The sequence below is a fragment of the Fukomys damarensis genome, unplaced genomic scaffold, assembly GCF_012274545.1.
Source record: "Fukomys damarensis isolate Sample0158 unplaced genomic scaffold, DMR_v1.0_HiC HiC_scaffold_36, whole genome shotgun sequence".
NCBI lineage: Eukaryota > Metazoa > Chordata > Mammalia > Rodentia > Bathyergidae > Fukomys > Fukomys damarensis.
In genome coordinates, this window is record NW_022900948.1 from 42154418 (window position 1) to 42177887 (window position 23470).

The 23470-nt window shown below is 47.2% G+C and overlaps 1 protein-coding gene across 14 annotated transcripts in view; it reads left to right on the forward strand.

Annotated features, from left to right (window-relative positions):
* Nucleotides 1-23470, forward strand: part of Ralgps1 (Ral GEF with PH domain and SH3 binding motif 1) — a 250289-nt gene that overhangs the window by 190023 nt on the left and 36796 nt on the right. For all 14 annotated transcript variants that reach the window (XM_033759014.1, XM_033759017.1, XM_033759016.1 and 11 more), the window contains 2 exons: nucleotides 19199-19336; nucleotides 21639-21732. In XM_033759014.1, the coding sequence (XP_033614905.1) occupies nucleotides 19199-19336; nucleotides 21639-21732 (232 nt within the window). The remainder of the gene's footprint in view (nucleotides 1-19198; nucleotides 19337-21638; nucleotides 21733-23470) is intronic.

Genomic DNA, 23470 nt, shown 5'->3' on the forward strand with positions numbered 1-23470 from the left:
TATATATAAATGGCATTTACTCAAGTAGAGGTGAACTTCTCTTTCATTGTTCTTTTATTACAATTTTAATGAAATCATCACTTGTGCAGTTATTCATGTACTGTCTGACATTTCTGTAGGCTCCACAAAAGCAGGGGCTGGATTGGTCTTGTTTCCTGCACTGTTCCTGGCATGGGGAACACAGCAGGCCCTCGAGACACATTTGTTGAATAAAAGGATGAACTTATGACTGAGAAGCCTGTAGCACAATGCTTGGCAAACAGCAAATGCTGATGGATGTTAGTTGTTAGTGGTAGTGTTATAATTGTCATTATTATTGATGTATTAAAAGCCTTCATGAAATCGCTCTGGTTGTCACAGCAGCATTACAACACTGGAGACGTGCCCACCTGCAAAAAAATGGAAATAGAGACTGAGATGAATTCAATAGCTTGTCCCAGTCCCTTAGAACTGCTGGCTGCAAAGCTATAACCTGTCACTGCCCTAATCCTTCATGCTAGGTACAGGGTCCCAGTCCCCTCACATAAACCGGGAGCTGTGTCACTAGTGACATGAAGTTCTATTTTCAGAGCACTTATGTCACAGGAATAGAGCATGTTTTGTGGGAGGCAGTGCAATCCTTAAGGGTTCCATATGTGAGCAGTTTCTGTTTCCCTGAAGACTTGCAGAGTCCCAGGCTGCCAACCCCCACTATGTGCAGCAGGGGTCCCCCGCTGTGAGCCGCTCACCTGAGGTGCCCCCTGCACACCATGCAAGACAGAAAGGCAGTGTGTGGAAGCTTAGTCCAGGTCCTCCTTTCTCTGCGGCCTAGTTAGTGCTGCCATTTTCTACCAGTGCCATCTCATCGTACCCACCATTACTGAGCCGTGTGTGTGAGCAGTGTGCTTGCTTTAATCCATGCTCACCTTACAGGAGGGAGGCACCTTTTTCTCCAGCCCCCTGCTCCTAAGGTCAAAACAGAGGGGCAGAGAGGCCACGGAACTGTCCTAAGGCCACTGAGAACAAGGTGGTGGCGAGTTGGCCCTTATCCCAGACTGCTTGGCTCCAAGGCCCCCACCCTTCCAAGGCTGGCTCCAGAGGGCTACTTGATCCTGGAGCAGCTGCTGCCATTCCGAGTGTGGCTGGCCTCCTGCTCCCAAACCCAGCTCGCCTGTGGGTGACGCTGGCATCTTAGTGTTGCTTTCCAGTGTGGAAGGTAAGAGCTCTCCAAGGGCTATGCTGTGAGGTCTGTGCAGCGAAGTGCTGACACCTGGGTGGACACTTACTAAGGAATCTTTGGCTCTGGAGACCTGAACCCAGCAACAGGGTGGAGCCGGGGCCCAGGAGCCAGTGATGGTGATATGTGGTGGCTATAAATCAGACTTCTCTTCCTGAGCTCTTGGTAATCCACTTGGAACTAAATCCTAAGTCCTTTTCTGGCCTGGAAATATTTCAAGTCCCCAGAAGGACATCTGCTCCCTCTGTGACGCCACCTCCCGAGCCTGTCCTAACAGTCTAACGGGGTGGGGCCGCACGAACCAGCTCCTGGGCATAAGCTCAAAGCAGAGAGGTTCATGGCTAAAAAGCAAGACCCTGAGGTCCACCCAGCCATGGTCAGAGGCTGAAAAGAGCAGAGCTGTGGCCAGGCAGACATGGACTCACACCTGAGCTCCTCCAGCAACTGGCCGAGAGAGCCCAGGCCAGGCCCCTCTGCCTTTTTGAGTCTGTTTCCCAAACGGAGGAGGGAAGTACTGATGCCTTCCTAGAGCCTTGGAGCTCAATGAGCTGAGGACATGGATCTGAGGTCCAGGGTTTGGGGGCCAGGTTGGGGCCGGTCTGCCAAGGCAGCACAGGCTTTGCACACTTGTGCTATGATGGCTGAGTTCAGTCTTAAAGCCCACCAGCATCATCCAGTCGGACACAGCTGTAAGAGCCGCCCAAGTGCAGGCTTTCTGACCCAGCAGCTGTGTGGCCTCTGCAGAGGGAATTTGGGGCGTTATAGACCGCTGATGGAGGAGGGGGCCTGAGCGGGGCAGTCTGTTAACAACAAATTCAGAAGTTGACGTCTTCTGCTGCCCTCAGTCTACAACAGGGAAACAACCTCATGAGTTTATATGGAAAAAATGAGCACCGACCACATTTTATGGAACCCAAAATCATACAGCGTCTCTTTGGGTCTTTATACCTAAGTACCATAATTACTAGAGGAAAATATTTTTCTTCTTAAACAAATCAAAGCAATTGACAGATCACCAGATGTCCACTGACACTTCATGAATAAAGACTCCTTTCTGCCTTCGAGAAGCCCCTTCTCCCGAAGCAGCTGGGCAGGCCAGCACTTACCGCGCAGTGGCACGGCCGGTCTGGGGGACAATGTCCCAAAACTTGCTTGGCGTTAGGGTCACTTGTATGGGTTTTTGCTTTTGTTTTTTTACCTTGATCTTTGCAAGTTTTTGTTTACTTGGTTGGATTTTTGAAATTGAAATGCTTAGCCAGGATGTGTCCAGGAATGGATCTCTTTCCTGGAAATTGGTAAACTGTTTTGGGGGAAAATGCACTTTCTGGGTCAGCTCTTCTCTCAGCCTCCTGTACCCCCTCAAAGCCTGTCTTCACTCGCCCTTTTCCTTAGCACTGAGAGAAAACTTGACACATTGGCCCTCCACATCCATGATGCAAGTTCCCCACAATATCTACTTGGCTGCTTATTGCTTCTGGGGTTTGTTTTTTAATTCTTGAGCTTGTGTGTGTGTGTGTGTGTGTATTTTGTTTTGTTTTGTTTTTCAGCATGGAGATGGGAGCCAGGATCTCATGCATACTAAGCAAGTGCCCTACCACCAAGCCATACCCCAAATGTGTGTGTGTGTGTGTGTGTGTGTGTGTATTTTGTTTTGTTTTGTTTTTCAGCATGGAGATGGGAGCCAGGATCTCATGCATACTAAGCAAGTGCCCTACCACCAAGCCATACCCCAGCCCCAGCTCTCGGTGTTTTAAGTTTCCTTTCATTCTTTCCTTATGTGGTCTCCTCTCCATCAGTCACCTCCTATGACAGAAGCCTTGTCTCGTATATCATGTTCAAAAGAGAGTGTCTTGACACCCTCCCCAGATTGCAGCAGACCGCTGGGGGAGGTGTGCGAACGCCCTGGTCCTTCTGCATGCAGCGCAGCACTGTGACTGGCTAGCATCTTCTTATGTGCTCCTTTGTTGGGTTTTCTTTCCATGGAATATACCTTGTATGTGGTAAAATTGAGCCATCCCTGAGGTTCACCAGCAGGCAGGCACTTGGGTTTCTCCCTGGGCACACTCCAGTTCTTTTCTGGGAGTGGAGTCTGCAGTGGGTGTGAGGAAATAGAACACAAAGGGTGAATTAGAGCTTTCTAGATCCCCTGAGATCGGCTGCAACTGGGCAGCATACCATCACAGGCCCAGGCCTTGTCGTTTTGTTTTGTTTGTACCAGGGATCGAACTCAGGACCTTGTGCTTCTGAGGCTGCGAGGCAGGAGGCAGAACCACTGAGCTAAATCCCCAGCCCAAGGCCTTGTAGTTTTCATAGCCCTAGATCTCTGAGTCTGGGGGCAGGGCTGGGTGGTGCAAACTGTCCCAACTTCAAGAGATAAGGTCTGGATTCGCTCAGTTCCCGTCCTGCACATTTGCCCTATAATGTGTTAAACTTCTTCCCGAATTCAGCAATAAGGGTCCCCCTTCATCTCAGTAAGTAGGGGGTTTGTATCATTTTTTCTGTCTCCACGAATGTTAGTGATAAGTCAGGGAGACTGTGTGAGGGACTGTCTAACCCCTCGGGAAGGTTTTCAGAATGTGGTGTGTGCCCTCATCCCCTCCTAAAGGCTGCACTGGGTGCCCACTTTACTCAGACCCGATGTTTGTATCACCTCCTTGAGTCTCCGCTGCAGCCTTGTGAGAGTTATAGTACTATCTCCATTTCCCAGATGGAGTGACTGAGGTTCCAGGAGTCAGATGACACCCCATGATCCCACTGAATAAGTGGCAAAGCCAGGACTTGAACACCCCTGCCTTGAATTTCCACAGATCTGTCCTCTAATGCCCTAGGTGTGATAGAAAGCTGTAGTGAATATTTACATTTCTTAGTGTATTACAGTAAAAGATACATTGCCATTAACCTCCTTCCAAATATTTCCTCTTGCCTTGAACGAGCTCACCCCATCATTTCTTGCTACTTTGTGAAGCAGTTCTAGTCCTGTTTCATGTTTTTGGTTGCACCATGATGGCGGCACCAATGTCCTGAAAGTATTCAAAGCATTTACCTTTCCGAATGATCATTTTCGTTTTGAGGAGGAGCTAGATGTTGTGCAGTGACAGATCCAGTGAGGAAGGTGGATGAGGATGCACCGTGATGTTTTTATAACCCTGTCTTTTCATTGGATGACACTCCGCAGCAGCCTTCACCTTTTCAATCATACCTCAGAGAGACACTCATGAAGGGAGACTTGCAGAACTACTTCAGAAAGTGGCAAGAAAAGTGGGCTAAGTGCATTCAAAGTGTAGGGGAGAGAGGGACTGATGACAGTGTGTCTTTTACTGTAGTCATTGTTTAATCGAAATAGTCAGTGTATATTTTGACCACACTTACGTATGCAGCTGGTATGGCATATAACAGAAGATACCTCGGCTGGAATCCTACATGCTGAGCAACTTGGGGCAGGTTGCCTAACATCTCTGGAGTTGAGGAGAGGCCAAGACAGAGAAGGTGGATTAGCGAACTCCATGAATGCCAAGGACATAATCAACACATTTCTGCCTCCTCTGAGAGTAATTCCTGCAGTGCTTTTTTTTTTTTTTTTAGCAGTTTTATGCCCTTACTTATTTTCGAATTAATGCCTCTGTTAAATACCTCTCTTCCTTCTGCCGGGCTGTGTTTCCTGGGGTCAGGGACCATGCCTGCCTGGCTCTCCTTCTCCTTGTGTCTCAGATGCGGGAGGCACTCTGTGAACGCAGTGTCTGCTTCACTAAGGCTCTCTCTCATCACTGGGTGGGCTTGTCCCTCTGTCCCCACAGTTTCCGCACCCCTCAGTGACCCACCACCTTTTTTCAGGCTCCTGGCCTCTTCTGATTGGACAGCAGACGTGCGTCCCTGCCACTTTAGTCTCTCTCTTCCCGAAAAGCATCCTCTGATGTTGTAGCCTGGGTGTCCCAGTGAGGTTACCATTGGCCCCAAAGCCTGCTGGCAAAGCAGTGAGCTGTGAAGGAGGGGCAGTGCTGAATGGAGTAAAATTGGTGCTGGAGAACCAGCCAAAGTAGAAGATCTCAAAGAGTTGACCCGGAGCCCAGGACCCATGGGTCAAGTTTTTTGGTTCTTCTGCCAAGAGAATTGAGTCTGGCAAGGGAAGGAGTGGGTGGGAAACAGCCTGAAGCAAGACCCAGCCCAAGGTGGCCCAGACTGTCCCATGTCCCCATCCCATAGCACTGGCTCTTCCAGCACCTCCTGCTGGTGGGGCAGAGAGGCTGAGTGCTAGGTGCACCCCGGATAAGGTTGACTCACAGGGGTGGTGGGGATGGCCCTGCCTGCCGACCCTGACCACAGAGGAGAGCTGGAAAGGCAAGACTGGCCCTACGCCGGAACCTCACATCCACAGCGTGTCCTGTAGAAGGGCAGCACCCACAGAGAACCGCTGAAAGTGGGTTGACTAGGACTGTCCTGTGGGGACGCACGTCCTCTCACCATCCAAACAGCCAGGGAGGGACTAAAACATGTGATCCGAAAACCACAAACAGATGAGTTGTGGATGCTTTCTTCCCTCCAGAGGACCCAGGGAGCCTTTCGATGCTTGACATCAGCAAAACGAGGAAAGAATTTGCTCTAAGAAAGTGAAAATCAATTTGGACCTAGCTAACCCTCTGGAAATCTGTTGCTTGTTTCCCAGAGAATGCAGGGACGGATGACTGAGGTTAGAGGATGGCGTTCTATTACAGTTTCCATTGAGTAATGAATAAAGCTGGCTGTTTTTGCTTTGGCTGCCATTATTATTTTTGGTGTCCTTAAAGACGAGGTGCAGTGTGGCCAGTTACTTGAGTACATTAGCGGAAGTGGAAAATACTCTGGTGAGTAAGGCGGCCGTCTGTGAGCTCACGCTCTGGCCAGGATCCTGGTGGCCTGGGACGTTCAGGGAGCCTTTCTGTGCACAGTAGCGAATCTCGGAGCCAGCGTTGGAAAGACAAGCCCTGGAGTGTTTTCATTGGCACTGGGGCAGCCTTCGGTTCTACCCAATATAGAGGCAGGTTTCCGAGGCTTTCACTGGGGGAATCGTCTTGTGTTTCCTTTTGGTGACGTCAGCTCCTCTGGAAGCCCTTTATAGCACTCAGAAAAATAAGGGTGTTTAGCTTGGAGCTAGCAGAGCCTGAGGCCATCCCTACCAGGGTGGCTGTGGAGGGGGATGTCCTGCAGCCACAGCCACCTTCTTCCACTGAGCGGTGGGATTCCAGAGACCAGGTTGAGGCAGTTGTGAACGTGAGAATAAAGAGGCAACATGGGCTCCAGTCGGCCTCCAGCATTCACGAAGCGCCTTCTAGCTGTCAGCTTGGTACTTAGCCTTCTAGCACACAGAGCTGGCAGGGCAGAGTGCCCTGAGAGCCAGGGGAAGAAGAGCAGTCCGTGTGGGGCTCAAGGGCATGAGGCGGAGGGCATGTACAGGAGGCTGCAGGGCCAGCCCGGCTGGGGCACCATGAAAGAAGGGGAGGGGCACCCAAGAGAGTGTGGGGCAAACCCCAAGATCCACAAAGGCTCTGTGGAGGCGCACTCCCGTTGTCTGCTGGGGATGGAGAGTCACCAGGTAACTTTAAGGGAGGAAGAGCACGAGTCGGTGGGGTTTGAGAAGATCACGGGGTGCAGTATGGAGTAGATCTGCAGGGATTGGAGGCAGGGGCCAAGAGCTGATGAGGAGCCTCTGTTCAGAGGTTTGGGATCAAAGATGGGGTGTTCAGCAACCACATCCGGAAGACCAGGCCGTCGACCAAGATCTAGGTATGTCGGAAAGTCACCTGTCAAAAGAATGCCTGCTTATTTATTAATAGAGAAGAAAGAGAGAAAAGATCCTACTCTCTTTTATTTCTAAAAATAGTACATACTCATAGATAAAGGCTGAAATAGCATAAAACTGTAAAAAGCAGAAAATAACCCTAAAGTTCTGTACCTGAGGATGGTTACGGTAGATAGATCAAGCAGCATATTCTTTGTATGTGTGTGTCTCCGTAAAGGTAGGCAGTTTGATTATTTTTCACTTGGATATCTTTCCATGTCAGGTTTCAGAAATATATATATTTTTTTTCTTTTTTAATAGCTGCATGATATTCTTCAGCTTGGATATAAAATAAGTTATCGAAACCGTGCATTTTTCCACAGACATAAATTGCAATCAGTGCTGCAATCAGCATTCCGCGTTAATATTTGCCAAACTGTAGTAGTACTACAATTCTCAAAGTGAGATACTGGGTCTGAGAAAAGTAGACATTTGAAATTTTGGTAGAGTCTCTTCCCACATTTCCCATCCATTTGTACTGTCGCCAGCCTTGTATAAGAGTGACTTCCCTGCACTCTTGTCCACACCAAGTGTTATCGATATTTTTTAGCTCCGTTAAACATTTTGTGTTTCAGCATTTTCTTCCTTGGTTATTAGTGAGGCCTGAGTATCTTGGATGTCTTACTAACCATTTATAAATGGACTACTGTGAGGGCCGGGGATTTAGCTTAGTGGTTCCGCCACCTGCCTCGCAAGTGCAAGGTCCTGAGTTTGATCCCCGGTACCAAAAAAATAATAATAATAACAAATAAAAATTATAATCTTCTATTTGCCTAGGACAGTTTTACTATTAGTTTTTTATCTTAATGTGGTGACCATTTTACAAATTACAAATGATTTTCCATTGTTGACATTTGCCTTTCACATTTGTATGTGGTATTTGTTTTTGCTCCTGTAGAAGTGTGTGTGTGTGTGTGTGTTTGTGTGTGTGTGTGTGTTTAAATGTAATCCCATATGTCAGTCTTTTTTAATAACTTGTGGGTTTTGTGTCATATGTAATCTTTTATGTACTGCAAGAATGTGAAAAGATTCTTCTATATTATTTTCTAGTACTCCTCTTAGGTTTTAGCCTCCAATTCATCTGTAATTTATCCTGTTTTAAGGGAAGAGATAGAAATCCAGCATTATATTATCCTAAATGGATGATAATTTAGCCCATACCATTCCCTCAGGGGATCCATCCTGGCCTACTGATTTGAACTATATCTTCCTTTACACTAAATTTCCATATCCATACACATCATCGCTGGCTCCCTACTCTGTGTCATTACTTTGTCTGTCTAATTCTATGGTAGCCCCATCCTGTTTAAAGACGCTGACATCACAGCCCAGAGCACCAGAACAGCCTACTCTCTTTATGCTGCTTAAGCCTGTGCTGTGTTTGTATATTTATCAGGTAAACTTCAGAATCAATTTTGGGCTTTGTGAAATTTCTATATTAGGACAAGAACTCTGTCGCTCTTCTTTCAAAAACGTTTTGTATTCATTCCACACGAGTTTTGGAATCATATGAAATTTGTACATTAATGAAGCCATAATTTACATCTTCAACAATGGTTGAGTTTTCCCATCTAGGAATATTATACATTTCCTCATTAACTTGCTTTCTGACATCTTCTCTTTGTGCTGCTGATTGAACCAGGGCCCCTGTGCAGGCTGCATGCGTGTTCTAGCATAAGCTATGTCCCCACCCTTTTTTATTTTATTTTGAGACAAGGTCTCACTAAGTTACCCAGGCTGGCCTCAAACTTGCAACCCTCCTGTCTCAGCTTTCCGAGTACCTGGGATTACAGGCATGTGCCATCCTGCCTGGCTTCTTTCACATTCCTAAGGTATTTTTACTTTTTTCACTGTTATCTCTAGCTTCTTGTTTTATTTCTTTTTTATCCATCCATGTTTCCAGCACACAATATTTACATTCCCTATGTGGGGTTGGTACATATGCATAACACATCTTAATTCCTGTTTCATCTGTTTTCCCTCCCCTCCATCTCTCTCTATCTCTTGATCCCCTTCCCACTTGAAAAAAAAAAATCTGTCTCTCCGCTGCCTATTATCCATCTTTTATTTTGCTCTTTTCTTTAATAATTTGGGTTTCTTGGATAAGAGAAACCATGCAATATTTGAGTTTGTGTGTCTCATTTCACTTAACATTTTGATCTAAAAAAAAAATTTTAAAAAAAACACATTTTGATCTCAAGATGCATCCATTTTCCTACAAAAGGCTAAAGTGCATCATTCTTTTTTTTTTTTTTTTTTTTTTTTTTTTTGAATAGTGCATCATTTTTTTTTTTTTTTTTTTTTTTTTCTTTTTGGTACCAAGGATCAAACTCAGGCCCTTGTGCTTGCAAGGCAGGTAGTGGAACCACTAAGCTAAATGCCCGGCCCTAGTTGCTCATTCTTTATGGCAGAGTAGTACTCCATGGTATGTAAACAGCACATTTTTGTTATCCAGTCATCTGTTGATGGACACCCAGGCTGCTTCCAAGATTTAGCTATTATGAATTGTGCTGCTATAAACATGAAATGGGTGGATCACTGTATATGATGTTTTTGACTCTTTTGAGAAGATACCTAGAAAGGGGAATAGCTGGGTCAGGTGGAATTTCTAGTTTTGTGTTTTGAAGAATCTCCATACTGATTTCCATAGTGGTTTTCCTAGTTTACACTCCCACCGATGATGTAGAAGGGTTCCTTTCTCCCCACAGTCTCACCAGCATCTGTTATTATTTGATTTCTTGGTGATGCCTGTTCTTTCTGGGTAAGATGGAATCTCGGTGTTGTTTTAGTTTGCATTTCTTTAATGGTCAGAGACGTGGAACATTTTTTTATGTCTTTATTGGCCATTTACACTTCTGTAAATGTTTAAGTGTCAGTTCATTTTATTTACTCATTTTTTGACTGGGTCTTTTACTTAGGGAGGTCTGATATTTTGTGTATTCTTTATGTATTCCAGATACTGGTCCTCTAAAAAGTACCTTGCAAAATTCTGTAGGTTGGTTATTTCTTTTGCTTTTAATTAGATATGATCCCATTTGGTGATTCTTGGTACTCTTTTCTGTGCAACTGGGGTTTTGTTCAGAAAGTCCTTGTCTATGCCTATGACTTCAAAAGTTTTTCCCTATTTTATCTTCCAGAAATTGTTTCTGTTTTATCATTTAGTTCTTTGATCCATTTTGATTTTAGTTTTAGTACATGCTGAGAGATATGAGTCTAGATTCAATCTTCTGTATGTGGATAGCCAGTTTTCCTAGCACCATTTATTAAAGGCTATATTTCCTCCAGTGCATGTTTGTGGCTCCTTTGTCAAAGATCCAATAGTTGAATGTGCTTGGGGTTGTTTCTGTATCCTTTGTTCTGTGCCACTGATACTCATGTCTGTGTTTGTGCCGGTACCATGATGCTTTTATTACTATAGCTTTGTAATGTAGCTTCAAGTCCAGTGTAAGACTTGAATAAGCTAAAGTGACTCCATGCTAATAGGCCAGAGACTGTGCTTCTTCATATGCTAACTGCTAACTTGGCTAACAGCCTGCCCAGGGGCAAATGGTATGACAAAAGGTGACCCTAGAACATTTCCTGCATAAGATAAGCAATGTGTTTGCAGTCTTGTTCGGTGAATTCCCTGACTTTTTGTTTAGAAAAACCTTATGAAAAACACCTCAGCCCCTGAGCATTTGCCTCTCTGAGCTACCTGGCTCCGGGAGTGCCGCCTGGCCAGACTAATAAAGGTCTGTTTACCATCTAGCCTGGTGTGTTCCCTCCGCGGAGCTCCTGGAGCCTCCCTGGGTTTTAGGGCCCAGCATCGTGGAGGCCTTTTTGGCTGTTCACGCTCCGTGGAGTGGAAGTGAGACTTTAAGTCTTACACCAGGATTGGGAGACATCTTCCTTTGCTCTTGTTGCCCAGGATGGCTTCTACTATTCTGGTTGGCGCCATGAAAAGAACTGCAAATATTTCTGATTTTTTCAATGCACTTGAGCCAGTTGAATAACACTGTTTTGCCTTTAAGGTTTTATGGGTACGTTCTATAAAACCATCGAGGTATTGTACTTTTTAATTACAACAGCTTTCTCAGCATGAATTTTTTTTTCTTAATTGGTAAGTTGAAACCTTTTGCCTCTTCTTGAGACAGTTTTGAGAAGATAGATCCTCCTAGTAAGCACCCATTTCATCTACATTTTCAAGTATGTTGCCATAGAAGTTACAACTATTTTAACATTTCCTCCGTGCTTGGAATTATATACCTTCTCTCATCCCTAATATTGTACATCTGTGTTTTTTCCAAATTTTTCTTAATCATAAAACCCAAAGGCTAGTCTGCTTTATTGATTTTTTTTTTTCGAAGAATTAACTTTTGGTTTTATCTATCATTCTGCTGGGCTCTTGATTTTTAAATAGTTCATTAATCCTGTTTTTATATTTTGAATCGTGTTCTCTTTCTTTTGCCTTGTCTTATACCTTTTCTAATTTTGTATAATAAACACTGAGTCCATTTATTTTATCTTTCTTAATTGTCAATATTTGCCTTTGAGGCTGTGGATTTTTCTTGGGGACTTTGAATGCATTATATATGGATAGTTTATGATTTAATTTCTTCCTTCATCTGTGAATTATTTGGTGAGTGTTTTTCTTTACCAAGTGGTTATTTTTTTAAATTTGTTTTTCCTCCTGGGGCAAGGGAGGGAATAGAATTGTGCCAGCCCCACCAAAACCACATGAATTAAGAGTGTGGGAGGTATGCTTTCCCCTAAAGGAAAATGGAAGCCTGTTTCCAAAAGAATAGGGAGTGGATGTTGGACAGATAAAAGTGTCAGTTTCTTTTCTTTTGCCAGTAAAATTGTTGAGGGATTAAATGAGATGGTAGGGGATCATGGTGTCCATCACAAAACAAGCCCTATAACTGTAACAAAGGAACGCACCCTTCTCCCTACTTCTGACCTGAACCCTAGCACTTGCTGTACCCACCAATGCTCTATGAGCAACGCATGCGGCGTGCAGCCGGCGGGTTCCCTCCTTGTGCCTGCAGGAAATCCCCAGGAGGCGAAGGAGATCTTCCGCTGGTCCTCACTTCCCCTTGAGGGGCCTGGAAGTGAATTGGCTCCTCTGGACCCCAGACCCCAGGATCCTGTCCAGGCTGCAGGACTCTGTTCGCACGCCCTTGTGATTCATGAGCCACAACACCAAGGCACAAATACGGCCTTGTGTTCCTCCCAAAAACAAAACAAACAAACAAACAAACAAAAACATAGCTGGCTAGGGATTTAGCTCAGTGGTGCCGCCACCTGCCTTACAAGCACAAGGTTCTGAGTTCTATCCCCGGTACCAAAAAACAATGACAGCAACAACAACAAAAACCAGAGCTTCTCACTACCTGACATGTGACTGCCGAGGCTCACCTGTGCTCTTCTGCAGACCTGGGAAATGTTTGCTTTCTTTATAAAATGAAGATTTGCTCTCAAGTCCTGTTTGGCATGCACTTCATATTTATTAGCAGGCACAAATTAATACTCACAGACCTCATCTTCTCGGGGAGCTGGGGTTGCCTGCAGAAAATGGAATTGCTTTGTTCTCTCTTTTAAAAAAAATAACAAAACAATGTTGCACAACTATAAGGAGTGGCTGGACTGTTATTCCATGGGGATCATTTATGTGACTGAGCCACGTGAGTGTAGCTCTGGGCGCCTGTGCTCCTCCTTCCTGAAGTCCGAAAGTGGTCTTTTCAAGGCAGAGCTGGAGAATATGGAAAAAATTCTTTCATCTCCAGCTTTGAAAGGGAGAGAGAGAAAAAAACAGAAAGTGTAAGATGGAAATGTGGCACATGTTTATGCCGAGGAGGGATTTTTTCCCCTCAACACAGCAGAATTTTCCTTATTGGAAAGATAGCCATGTGAGAAAAACCAAAACCAGACGCAGGCTGGAAGTGAGACGGGGCGGCGATGGGAGAACAAGGGTGCAGTGAGTCTGCGAGCTTGTAGGACGCCTGGGGCCAGCCGCAGGCTTTGGCTTCGGAGGCTGCAAGCGCAGGGCTTGCAGAGGGCTCTGTGCCAGCAAGCAGAGCATCCCTTGGCCTCAGAGCAAGGGTCCGTTCAAGAGCGCCTCCTCTGTCAGCCTGGATGTCCTGTGGACGCCGCTGGTAGGAAGCCTAGATTCAGGTCAGGAAGCAGGGTTAGCAACCCACCCTGCATGGAGGCCAGCCCGGCCACCACAGAGGGCTCTGCAGCGTGGCTGCAGACTGCCCACCGCAGCGGTCTGGCTGGCACTCCTGTGGCAGCCACAGCAGTGTCGCCGGACCCTGTGTGGGGCATGAAGGAAGCATAGAAAAGAAGTGTGGTCCCTGTGGGTGGGAGAGTACAGGCGGGTGCCAGCTGCTGTCCTCAGGTGACAAACCACAGCAGTGTCCCCCACACCCCAGCCCTGTGGATGGGACCCCCATCCCTGAGCCAGCCAGTTCCTCACAGCACCCAGCACTGAGCACTGCTGTTTGTCCTGAGTCTTTGAAGTCAGTTCTGAATTCGCATCTTGACTCGCTCACCTGTAAGCCATGTGATCTTGGCCCACTTTTCTTCCTGGGCCTCGGTTTCCTAACCTGTAAAATGAGGGGAGCCAGAGCACCTGCTGCTGCACAAGACGGCTACAAAGAGACCGCGAGACGAGCGGTGTCCACGCTCCCTATGGCAGACAGTGGCCGTGACTGTTGTGGCTCTTTCCCCCATCGTGTCCAGGCCTCCTGGTCTAGCCCAGCTCCTGGCATCGCTCAACCCCACAGCAGCCAAAGCCTAGGCTGGTCCAATTACTGTTCATCTCGAGGGCCAACAGCACAGTGTTATCCTCTGCCGCAGTAACAGTCTAAATAGAAATAGTCACCGCAGTGTCCAGCTGTGTTGTCCCAATCCAGACAGAAGCTCCCAGGCCTGGTCCAGCTGGCCAGTGGCCCCACGTGGCTGGCATCTGGACGCCATTCACCGCTGTGGCATCCCTCCCACAGACATCCGCTATGCTCTGAGTGGGGCCTTTCAAGGGAGCCCGGCTGGGATCAGCTCAGCTTCTTGGCTACTTTGGTGGTCCAGGGCCTGGGTCAGGAGCCGCCCCCACTGTCATTACCCCACTCACTGACAAGAAAACCGAGGACCTAGGAGGTAAAAAGGTTCACCTGAGGCCGCCCAGCCAGTACGTGGCAGAGCCAGGGCTCCCAGGGTCCTGGCTCCATCCTAACACTCTAACACCGTAGCTGCTTGTCATGGGCAGTGCTGGCAGTGCCCCCAAGCTTGGAAAGGCCCCTACCAATGGGGTCGGGGACTGACAGACGCAGATGAGTGGGAGAGGGGTGGAAAGTAGGAAGTGGTAGGTGTAGCAGGGTGAGGTAGCCATAGTCCTGTCATGGGCCCCCTGGGAGAGTGTTGACCCCAGAGATGTCGAGCAAGGAGAATCATTGCCTGGGCCCCTCTGGGCTCGGCTGTGTCTCCATCTTGCCTCACTGGTCATCAGGTGCCAGAGGTTGTGACTGATGTGAAGGAAAGACTGACAAGTTGGTAACCTGGGCAGACCTGATACCACCGCTTCCCTGCTGTGGGACCTCAGGTGAGTGGTACAGCCTTGTTTAGCTTGATTCCTTCCTCCATAAAACACAGCAATAATCTGCCCAAAGCTCGTAGTTTGGGACCTGATGTGGTAAATTCTTGGTAATCATGAGCTGTAATCACCATGACTTGACCCTCGGCGCCTTTTTCTTCAGCTACAAAGTAAAGATAATAACGAGCGCTTCATACGGTGATCATATGGGTTAAATAAGACTTGCATTTTATGTAATAAAACTCGCGTTTCCTTCTTCATCTGGGGTTTCCCAAGCAGCCCCTGAGTTCTGTCCCAAACACTGGGACTCGGCCCTTTTGTTTTCAGAGGCGTAGGTCTCCTGGGCGGTGCGTGAGTGAACCACAGGAGCATCCAGCTGCGGTGTGGTGAGCGCTAACTACGCGGAGCGCTGGGCCCAGGGCCTGGCACAGTACCAGCCGGCGGGGGCTGCTCTTGCCATTTCATTACTCTTTTTAGGCACATAAGTATTTCCTGGTGTAGAATGCCAGAAGGTTTCGCTGAATTTGTGCAGTGCTAACCATAAAAGATCCGCTGCTTCTGTGGCCGTGGTGGTTGTGGGAGTGAAAGGCTGTCTGTGTGAAGGTTCTGTCCAAGCATGGCCAAGGCTGGGGTGTCCCCAGGTTGCTGCCCGCTTTGGGAGGACCACCTTGTCCTCGGCTCCTGTGGCCTTGGCTTAGCCTCTCGGGGCCAGAGGAATAGGTCAGTGCTGGCGCCTGCATGCTGGGGGATTACGAACATCCTGACAGTAGAATTTACCTCTTTATGCAGTAGTGAGCCCTCCGAGGGCCTCAGGGAGTAAGGAGGGACTAGTGGTGGCCCCAGGAAACGGTCTACCAGCTTTCCAGCCTGTTTGCAGAGCACTACTTGGGAACCGCCCCATCCCAGGACACAGCATGGGTTAGTCTTCCACATTGAGATGCTAGTTGAGAAAAGACCATTCCTTATGGGTTTCCGGTGATGGTGTGGGAGTTGGGGCCGGAACTTGGGTGCTGCACCCAGATAGACCTGCTGCAGATTCCAGCGCCCTGGCCACGAGGCCTGCACAGGCTTCCCCAGCTCTCTGAGTTTTAGTCTTCTCCTTCCTGGAGTTAATACAGACATTCCTTGTTTAATGATCGAGTCACATTCCTGCATCTAGGTCATTAACTGAATTGATTATTCAGAATAAAGAAGTGTTCAAAGGAGACTCAAACTTGATGACTAGCTTTATTTGTATTACTCTTACAGGCAGTACTGAAATGTATAACAAAACATAAAACTACAGTACTGTACAGTACAATCGGCTAAAATCACAGTACTGTATAAACAAGAGGTACTGTACCAAAAAAAGACACTGAGGCTCTATAAACAAGATGTACAGAACTGTATATAAAAAAACGACGGGTCGTAAGTCCGAACAGTCATTCAATAGGTAAGTTGTTAAACGAAGAAGGTCTGTACCACAAGGAGGGGAAGGTTCTGTCTTACACTTGAAGCCCAGAAGCAGCAGTTTCCCCTCTGTCCTTATCCTGCTCTGCAGTTTCGCTGCTCCTGGGACAATCTTATGCCCAGCTGCTCTGCGTCAGGCAAGCTGAAGTCTGCGTGCTGGCCCTCCCCTGCTCAGCGGTGGGGGATGCTTTTTGTTGTGGTTGAAGCAGTCCGGGATTTTTAGAATTGCCATAGTGGAATCCTCGGAGAGGTAACTGAGTTACATTTTTAGGAGGGGAGAGGAGAAGCAAAGTCAAGAGAAAGAACGAATAATGGTTCAAACCTACCAAATTTGGAACTTGTGTGCAAGGGAAATTATTTCTAATTATTAAAATTTTGGAACACGGTACCACCAGAAAGAAAGGAAGTAGAAACAGCTCCTCTGAGATGTGCTAGGTTATGTTTCTGTGATTTAATGGTTTCCCATAACAATATGTAGCTATTTTAAAGGCAGACGAATGACTCATGGTATCCAGCACCCGTGCTGACAGGAAGCCTGTACTCCAGAGAAGGCAGGCTTGGGTTCGACTCATCTCCAGCATCTTCCAGCTGTGTGACTGTGAGCAAGTTACACATCCCCTCTGTTTCCTTTTCCTCTGCTCTAAAATGGGTTGTTGGAAGGACCAGATATGACAGTGACTAATCCTTAGTGTAGTGCTCATCCATCCATTCAAAACTCTTGACATTAAGTACCAACTTAAATGCTCTGTTTGCAATCATTCTTACTTGTTTGATAGTAAACTCGTAAGGCTATCATTTTCCTCTGGTAAGCACTTTGGCTGGAACATACTTTTTTTTTTTTTTTTTTTTTCGGATACAGGGCCTCGCTATGTAGTTGAGACTGACCTGGAACTCACTATGTAGCCCAGGCTGGTCTCAAACTCACAGAGATCCTCCTGCCTCAGCCTCCCGAGTGCTGGGATTACAGGGGTGCGACATCACGCCTGGCTCTTGGAACATACTTTTGATATGTAACATTCTCATTGTCATTGTCTTCAAGCAGATTCTAATTATGAATTTTTTTGCTTTTTCTTTGATGTGGGTGTTACTTATGAGCGTGTATATGTGTGGGCCCGTATGTATGTGTTTTCAAATGGCTATTTTTCTGTGTTTAAATCTTAGATGAAGTATAGTAAGGTAAAATGTGGATAATATGGCATTTACTTTTCAGAACTTTCAGAACCTTTCTTTATAATCTGGTATAAATAAGCTTTGTGAGTATACCGTGTACATTTGAAAGGAGCTATATTTTTATATAGAACCAAGCTTGTCACTATGATACTATATCATATGTGTGCATGTATTTGTGTATCTCTATGAGATAGGATTGAAACATACAATTAATGTTTAAATTTTAAAAATTCATTACAATAAAAAGCACATTGCCATTAACTCCCCTGAAAATATCCCCCTTCACTTTGAACACACTTGTCCTATCATCTTTGCCACTTTCTGAAGCAGTTCTAGAAGTCATCTGTTGTGAGTGTTCTTAGTTGTGCTGTTGAGGCTGCCTTGATGTCCTGAATTGATTCAAAACATTTACCTTTCAAGCTCGTTATAAGTTCGGAGAAGAGCCGGAAGTTGAGCAGGGCAGGACCCTGTGAAGTAAGGTGGCTGAAGATACAATGTAGTGTTTTTGTTTGTTTGTTTGTTTTGTTTTTTCCTCATTGAGTTTATTGGTACATTCTAGGTATACAGTACAGTTACATTCATCCTCGGGATCTTGTACAGGTCTATCATGACAGGTCTTGGTTCTCATTTTTCCCCTTGTCCCTTCCCTCCCTTCACCCCCTCCTCCCTTCCCAACAACGTAGTGTTTTTATGAGCCTGCTTTTCTGTTGGATGGCACTTGGAAGCACTTTTAACTTATTTGTATCCCACCTTCTAGAAACACGAAAAAGAATTTCCAAAACTACTTCACAGACCGTGGAAAGAGCAATGCACTAAGTGTGTCCGAACCAGGGCGGGGTTAATAACACTGTGCCTTTCACTGTAATCAACTTTTAAAGTTTTGATATTCACTGTATATTTTGATCATGCCTTGTATATATAATAACATATAAACTCTCAAGGCTGCCAAAGGCTCAGCTCTCCTGAATTCACTTTTCGTTCCTAGCAGCTTTTCCTTTTGTGCTTTGGCGTGGTGTTCCTTCAGGCCTAGAAATTTGTAATCACAGAATCTCTCTTCATCAGCTATGCTTTCCATCGACACCAACAACTCCTCTTTGGCTTGCTGAGTATTCTCTCCCTTGAATTCTGCCTTACGTCGTTTCTCCTGCCGGCTCCACCTGACTGGTGGGTACAGTATCAGTGCTTAGGGCGGGTTGCCAGAAGGGTGTGTCATCCGCTGTCCATCTCCATCTCCAGGCAGGTTGGGCTGGCCTTGGAGCCCACCGGTCACTACAGAGCTGTTCAGTGGCTCAGGCTGCACAGACATCCTACCTCCTGCCCAGGCAACTTGTCCTGCGTGCCCTCCAGCTCCCCACTCGCCTGACATACCCATGTTTTTACATCATACCCTATTTCCTTATCAAGTACACTCAAGACAGTTCTCTGTCTTGCTTTTGTTGCTTCTACCGAAAACAGTTCCATTTTTTATTTCTTCTTTTGCTCCTTAATTTATGATGTATTTATGTGTGTGCGTGTGCACGTGTGTGGACAGACAGTCAAGTGAACAGAGGATAAATCAGTGAATAAATAAAAACAGAATTCAGCCTAAAGATGTTCTCCCAGGAATGACTCCTTAGACCTATTAAACTTCTTTGGTTGGTGGGGAAAAACAAAACAAAATACAACCATGAGCACTCATGTCTCTCAGACCCTGTGATTTTCCACTGGAGTTACAGGTAAAAAGCCTTGTTGTTGGGAAACGTATGAACTAGAAAGGCTAAAATCTGCCAGCATCCGTTTTGGTTGTTGCTCAGATGTTTGATTTATAGTTCAGCAGTCTGCATAAAAAAATGAGTAGTTAGAATGGGAATTAGAGTCCAAGGAGTGTCTTTGGTTTCCATCAGTACCCTTCATGCCTCTGCACAGACCAGGGCCCTTTCACACCCTTGTTCTGATTAGTGGTGAGCGCCCTACCGTAATTAAATATCTTCCTTAATTTCAGGGATCTATCTTCTGGATCTAATCTACATTGATTCTGCATATCCTGCCTCAGGCAGTATTATGGAAAACGAACAAAGGTCCAATCAGATGAACAATATTCTCCGAATCATTGCTGATTTACAAGTTTCCTGCAGCTATGGTTAGTACCCTGGGTTGTCGGAATTGTGAAGTCCTGCATCACTGAAATGTGATTCAGCACCTTATCAGTAAGAAAGCTTCAAGAAACCAGGTAGTCCCTGCAAAGCTCTTGGTTTTAATATTACTTAATATCTCATGGTTTTAATATCAAACATATGCTAGATCCTTCACATGTGGGTTTGATTTTCAAAGACTCTACAGACAAAAAAAAAAAACAAAAAACCCAAAAAAAGGGTGGGGGTGGGGACTTAGCTCAGTGACACCAAGGCTGCCTGGCAAGTGCGAAGTCCTGAGATTGATCTCTGGTTCCGGGAAAGGAAAAGAAAAGACTCTGCAGACTAAATGTAACCATTGCTGTAACACAGATGAGGCTAATGAGGCCCCAGATAACTGAGGCATTAAAGATCACACATCTGTTGAGTGGTATGGCCAAGGTCTGCCTGGCTCGCAGGCCACTCCTTCATAAAGCAGATTCAGGGACTGGGTTCTTTACCTCTGTGGCTCCACCGTCTCCCACGGCCTCAGAATCCTCCTCTGGACTCTGCATTCAGCTGGCAGATGCAGGAAGAGAGAGAAAGGATACAAGGGTGGGTTTTGTGTGCCAGATTTGCAAGTTTGGTACACATCACTTCTGCACACGGAGGCTGGGAATGTAATCTAGCTAGCTGCGTGCCTAGAAGGAAGGGGGAAGAAATTCGGTAAATCACTGGCTGGGTTCTGCTCCACAGGGCCAGCTCCAAAGTGTGACAGTGACAGTAGGTGTCTGGGATGGACGGAAGAGAAGGGTGTCGGAAACAAGTTGCAGGCACTGAGAAGTCAGAATCTAGGTGGGCCAACCACACAGACACTGAGGTCACCCAAGAAGACGGTGGACTTCAGGGTGTGGAGCTTGCTGGTGGGCCAGGTGCCCCAGTCGTTGTGAGTGAGGACAGAGGACCGTGGGCCAGGCAGGAGCCTGCCTCTGTGGGGCAGGGTTTTCACAAGGGCTAAGAAACAACACACAGGGTGTGAGAGGACCAGCAGCCTCCATTCAGGAGGGTCCCAGAGAAGCCAGCGTGCGTTTGCCAATCGCCAAAGGCAGTGTCCGTTCACCAGCCCCTCCAGCAGCGTGGCGGGGCACACGGACCAGGTCAGCTTTCTCCTGACAGGCACCTGAGTTCCCAGTGCAGTCTGCACTTGCGCTGGCCAGCAGAGCGGTCACAGGCACGGCCCTCGGGCTCAGACTCGGGTTCACGTCTCAGTGCTGCCTCTTGAAGCGTCACTTTCTCCTGTGAAGTTTGCTCGCCCGTGAAAACGGGGCTGTGGCGTGTGCAGAGCTTTTATCACTGTCATCTTCACACACGCCATCGTCATCAGCTTATAAAACACACGCCATTATCCTCATTTCAGAAATGAGAACCGAGCTTTAGAAAAACGTAGTGACCTCGGAATCTGACAAGCAAGGAGCCGGGAGTCATCAAGGGCTCCAGCAGCCTGGGAAGTGAGGGCCCTCCCGTCTGCCTCCCTGTTCCTCTTCCCAACACTCTCCCCATCACTCTGCTTGATGTGTCTGTCCCACCCCGTGTCCCTCTCAGGAGAAGTGAAGTGACCCGGAAGGTCCGCAGAAAGAGAGATGGCAGAGTTTGGCACAAGACTCGGGTGGCCTGGGGTCAACCCCAGGCTTTGTCACTTCTCTGGTCTGCGGTCTTTGCAGGTTGCCTCAGTTTCTTAATCTGTGCAGTGCGGGTATGATTTCTCTTATGTGAGGCAGGAGTGAAGGTTAAAACAGACTAACCCGTAAGTCACCCGGTGCAGAGCCAGGCTCAGACAGGGACTCGGGCATGGGCCCCCTCCCCTTCCACCCAGAACTCAGCCCCTCTAGCTGTGGGCCTGCATCTGGCGGGGCTTCCCCAGCTGGGTGAGTTGTGTTCCTGACACATAGGCGGTAAGCAGGTGTGAGAGGCTTTGCCTGGTGCCCCCAGTGGAAACCTGTCTGGGAACAGACTCCATTTCTGGGCTCTTCTAGAGGCCAGGGCGCCATCTGTCCCCAGCTGTTGTTCCCTCAGTGGAAGTCTCAGCTTTCCTTCCTGGAGAAAGAACCGTAGTGGCCTCAGAGCATAATGTCTGTGCCTCAGACATTTGGGGCCGCTCCTCAAGAGCACACCTGGCTCCCCCACACGGGGCCTGGCCCCAGGGAGATGCGCAGCTCTCAGAAGCGTGAGCCTCCACATCCCAGGAGCGGCTAAGCCAGTGGTTCCCATGCTGCTCCTTGGACTTGGAGCGGGGCGAGCCTGAAACCTCTGGGTTTTGTCTCCCTCTTGCAGATCACCTCACCACCCTGCCCCATGTGCAGAAGTACTTGAAGTCCGTACGCTACATCGAAGAGCTCCAGAAGTTTGTGGAAGACGACAACTACAAGTAAGTCCCCCGACCCCTGAGTCAGGCGTGCCGGTCTGCTATTGTCCTCAGGTCCTGCACAGGCCTGGTCTTTGTTGCGACCAGTGAGTAGCCACCTGCAGGGCACCCGTGTCCCGGCACCCACAGCACTGCTGTCTGCCTGACCCCCCACATCGACCTCAGGCCCCTGCACCCCGTGGTTTGAGGAAGGCGCATTCACCTCTCGGGGCAGCTGTCCACGCAGCCTGAGGATGTGTGTGGGTCCCACAGCTGTGCACGGTACGCACTTGGCACTTTGGTTCTCCTAAGCACTTCCCACATACACGGCGCTGGGTGGAAGGGCAACTTTCTGGCTGGCTTTAGGATCCGATTTCCTGGAAGACACAGTCCCCTGCGACTCTCCGCTCTGCGCAGGACTCACACTGGCCGAGGCCCCCAGCAGCATCCCTGTGCAGCCCACAGGTAGACCAGCTGCCCAGAAAGACCTCTCGGCCCTCAGGCTCATCCTGCATTTGCCCTGCTCTCCTTTTGTTTTTTTCCTTCAAGGGTAGCACTTGGGAACGTGTGCAGCATTTCTGTGCATTTGGAGAGAGAGGTTTCTCCTGTCAGCCTTGGCTGCGGTATTGGCGGATGTCCTCTTGGCTTATTTTGAACTTGAGGTCCACTAAGACTTTCACTATTTCTTCATATGCTCTGATTTCAAGGCCACTTTCGCTACCTTGTAATTGATCACTTGCCTCCTAAACGTCAACTTTATTGATAGTTGTTTTTTTTAGGTTTTTTTTCTTTTTGGTACCAGGGATTGAACTCAGGTCCTTGCGCTTGCAAGGCAGGCCACCAAACCTCTGAGCTAAATCCCCGGCCCTATTGATAGTCGTTTAAACTGTATCTTACTGGTTATTTTCACTATACTGTGATTTCTTTAAATCTTGTTACCTAGTGTGTGTTTTAAAGGTGTTTTCCAGTTTTGGATTTTTTACTCATTTACTTTTCTTGATTATTTGGCGTTCACTTAAGTCAGTGAAAACTTTAAAGAACTGGCCACCAGAGCCACTCGGCAGGATCTTGGGAGTGGCTGTTTGAACGGCCTGCCCTCTCCCAGCCGGCTCCGCAGTATGGTTTGCAGCCCTGGCCGTGAATCAGAGTCCCCTGGGACACTTTCTAACCATCCAGAGGTCTGGGGCAAGGCCTAGAGATTGGTCTTTTTTCAGAGCTCCCTGTGTGTTTCCAATGATCTTTAGGAATAGAGACATGATGTCTTAGTTATCACTGTACAATAATTTGTCAAAATAATAAATAATGTGAGATCGTGATCTGTTATATAATGGTAGCACGAATAGAGGAAGGCCAGAGATTACCATTAAAATTGTGTTCATCACAAATTGAGCTCATTTTATTTACAAAGCATTTGCTGTTCCTGAAAAGAGTAGCCTAAAAGTACAAAATTATTTCCACTTAGGTTCTGGGATAATATTTTCCATCCCCGGGCCAAGCTCCCCATTAAAGAGGCAGTACTTTTTCATTAGCACTAATGTGCTTTAAGGAGAAAAAATGATCTATAAACACTGACCACGAGGCAACCCCTGGACAAGCTGCAGATTTAATTACGCCTCCCATCGTGAAGGACGTCGAGCACCCCAGGACTTGATGCCAAAGGACAATCAGCATGGAGCTTACAGAGGGCCTTTGTTGTGTAGCATGTGTGTGCATGTGTGTGCATGCGTTTGAGGGGTGCTGCAGTCTCAGCCCAGCCCTAACC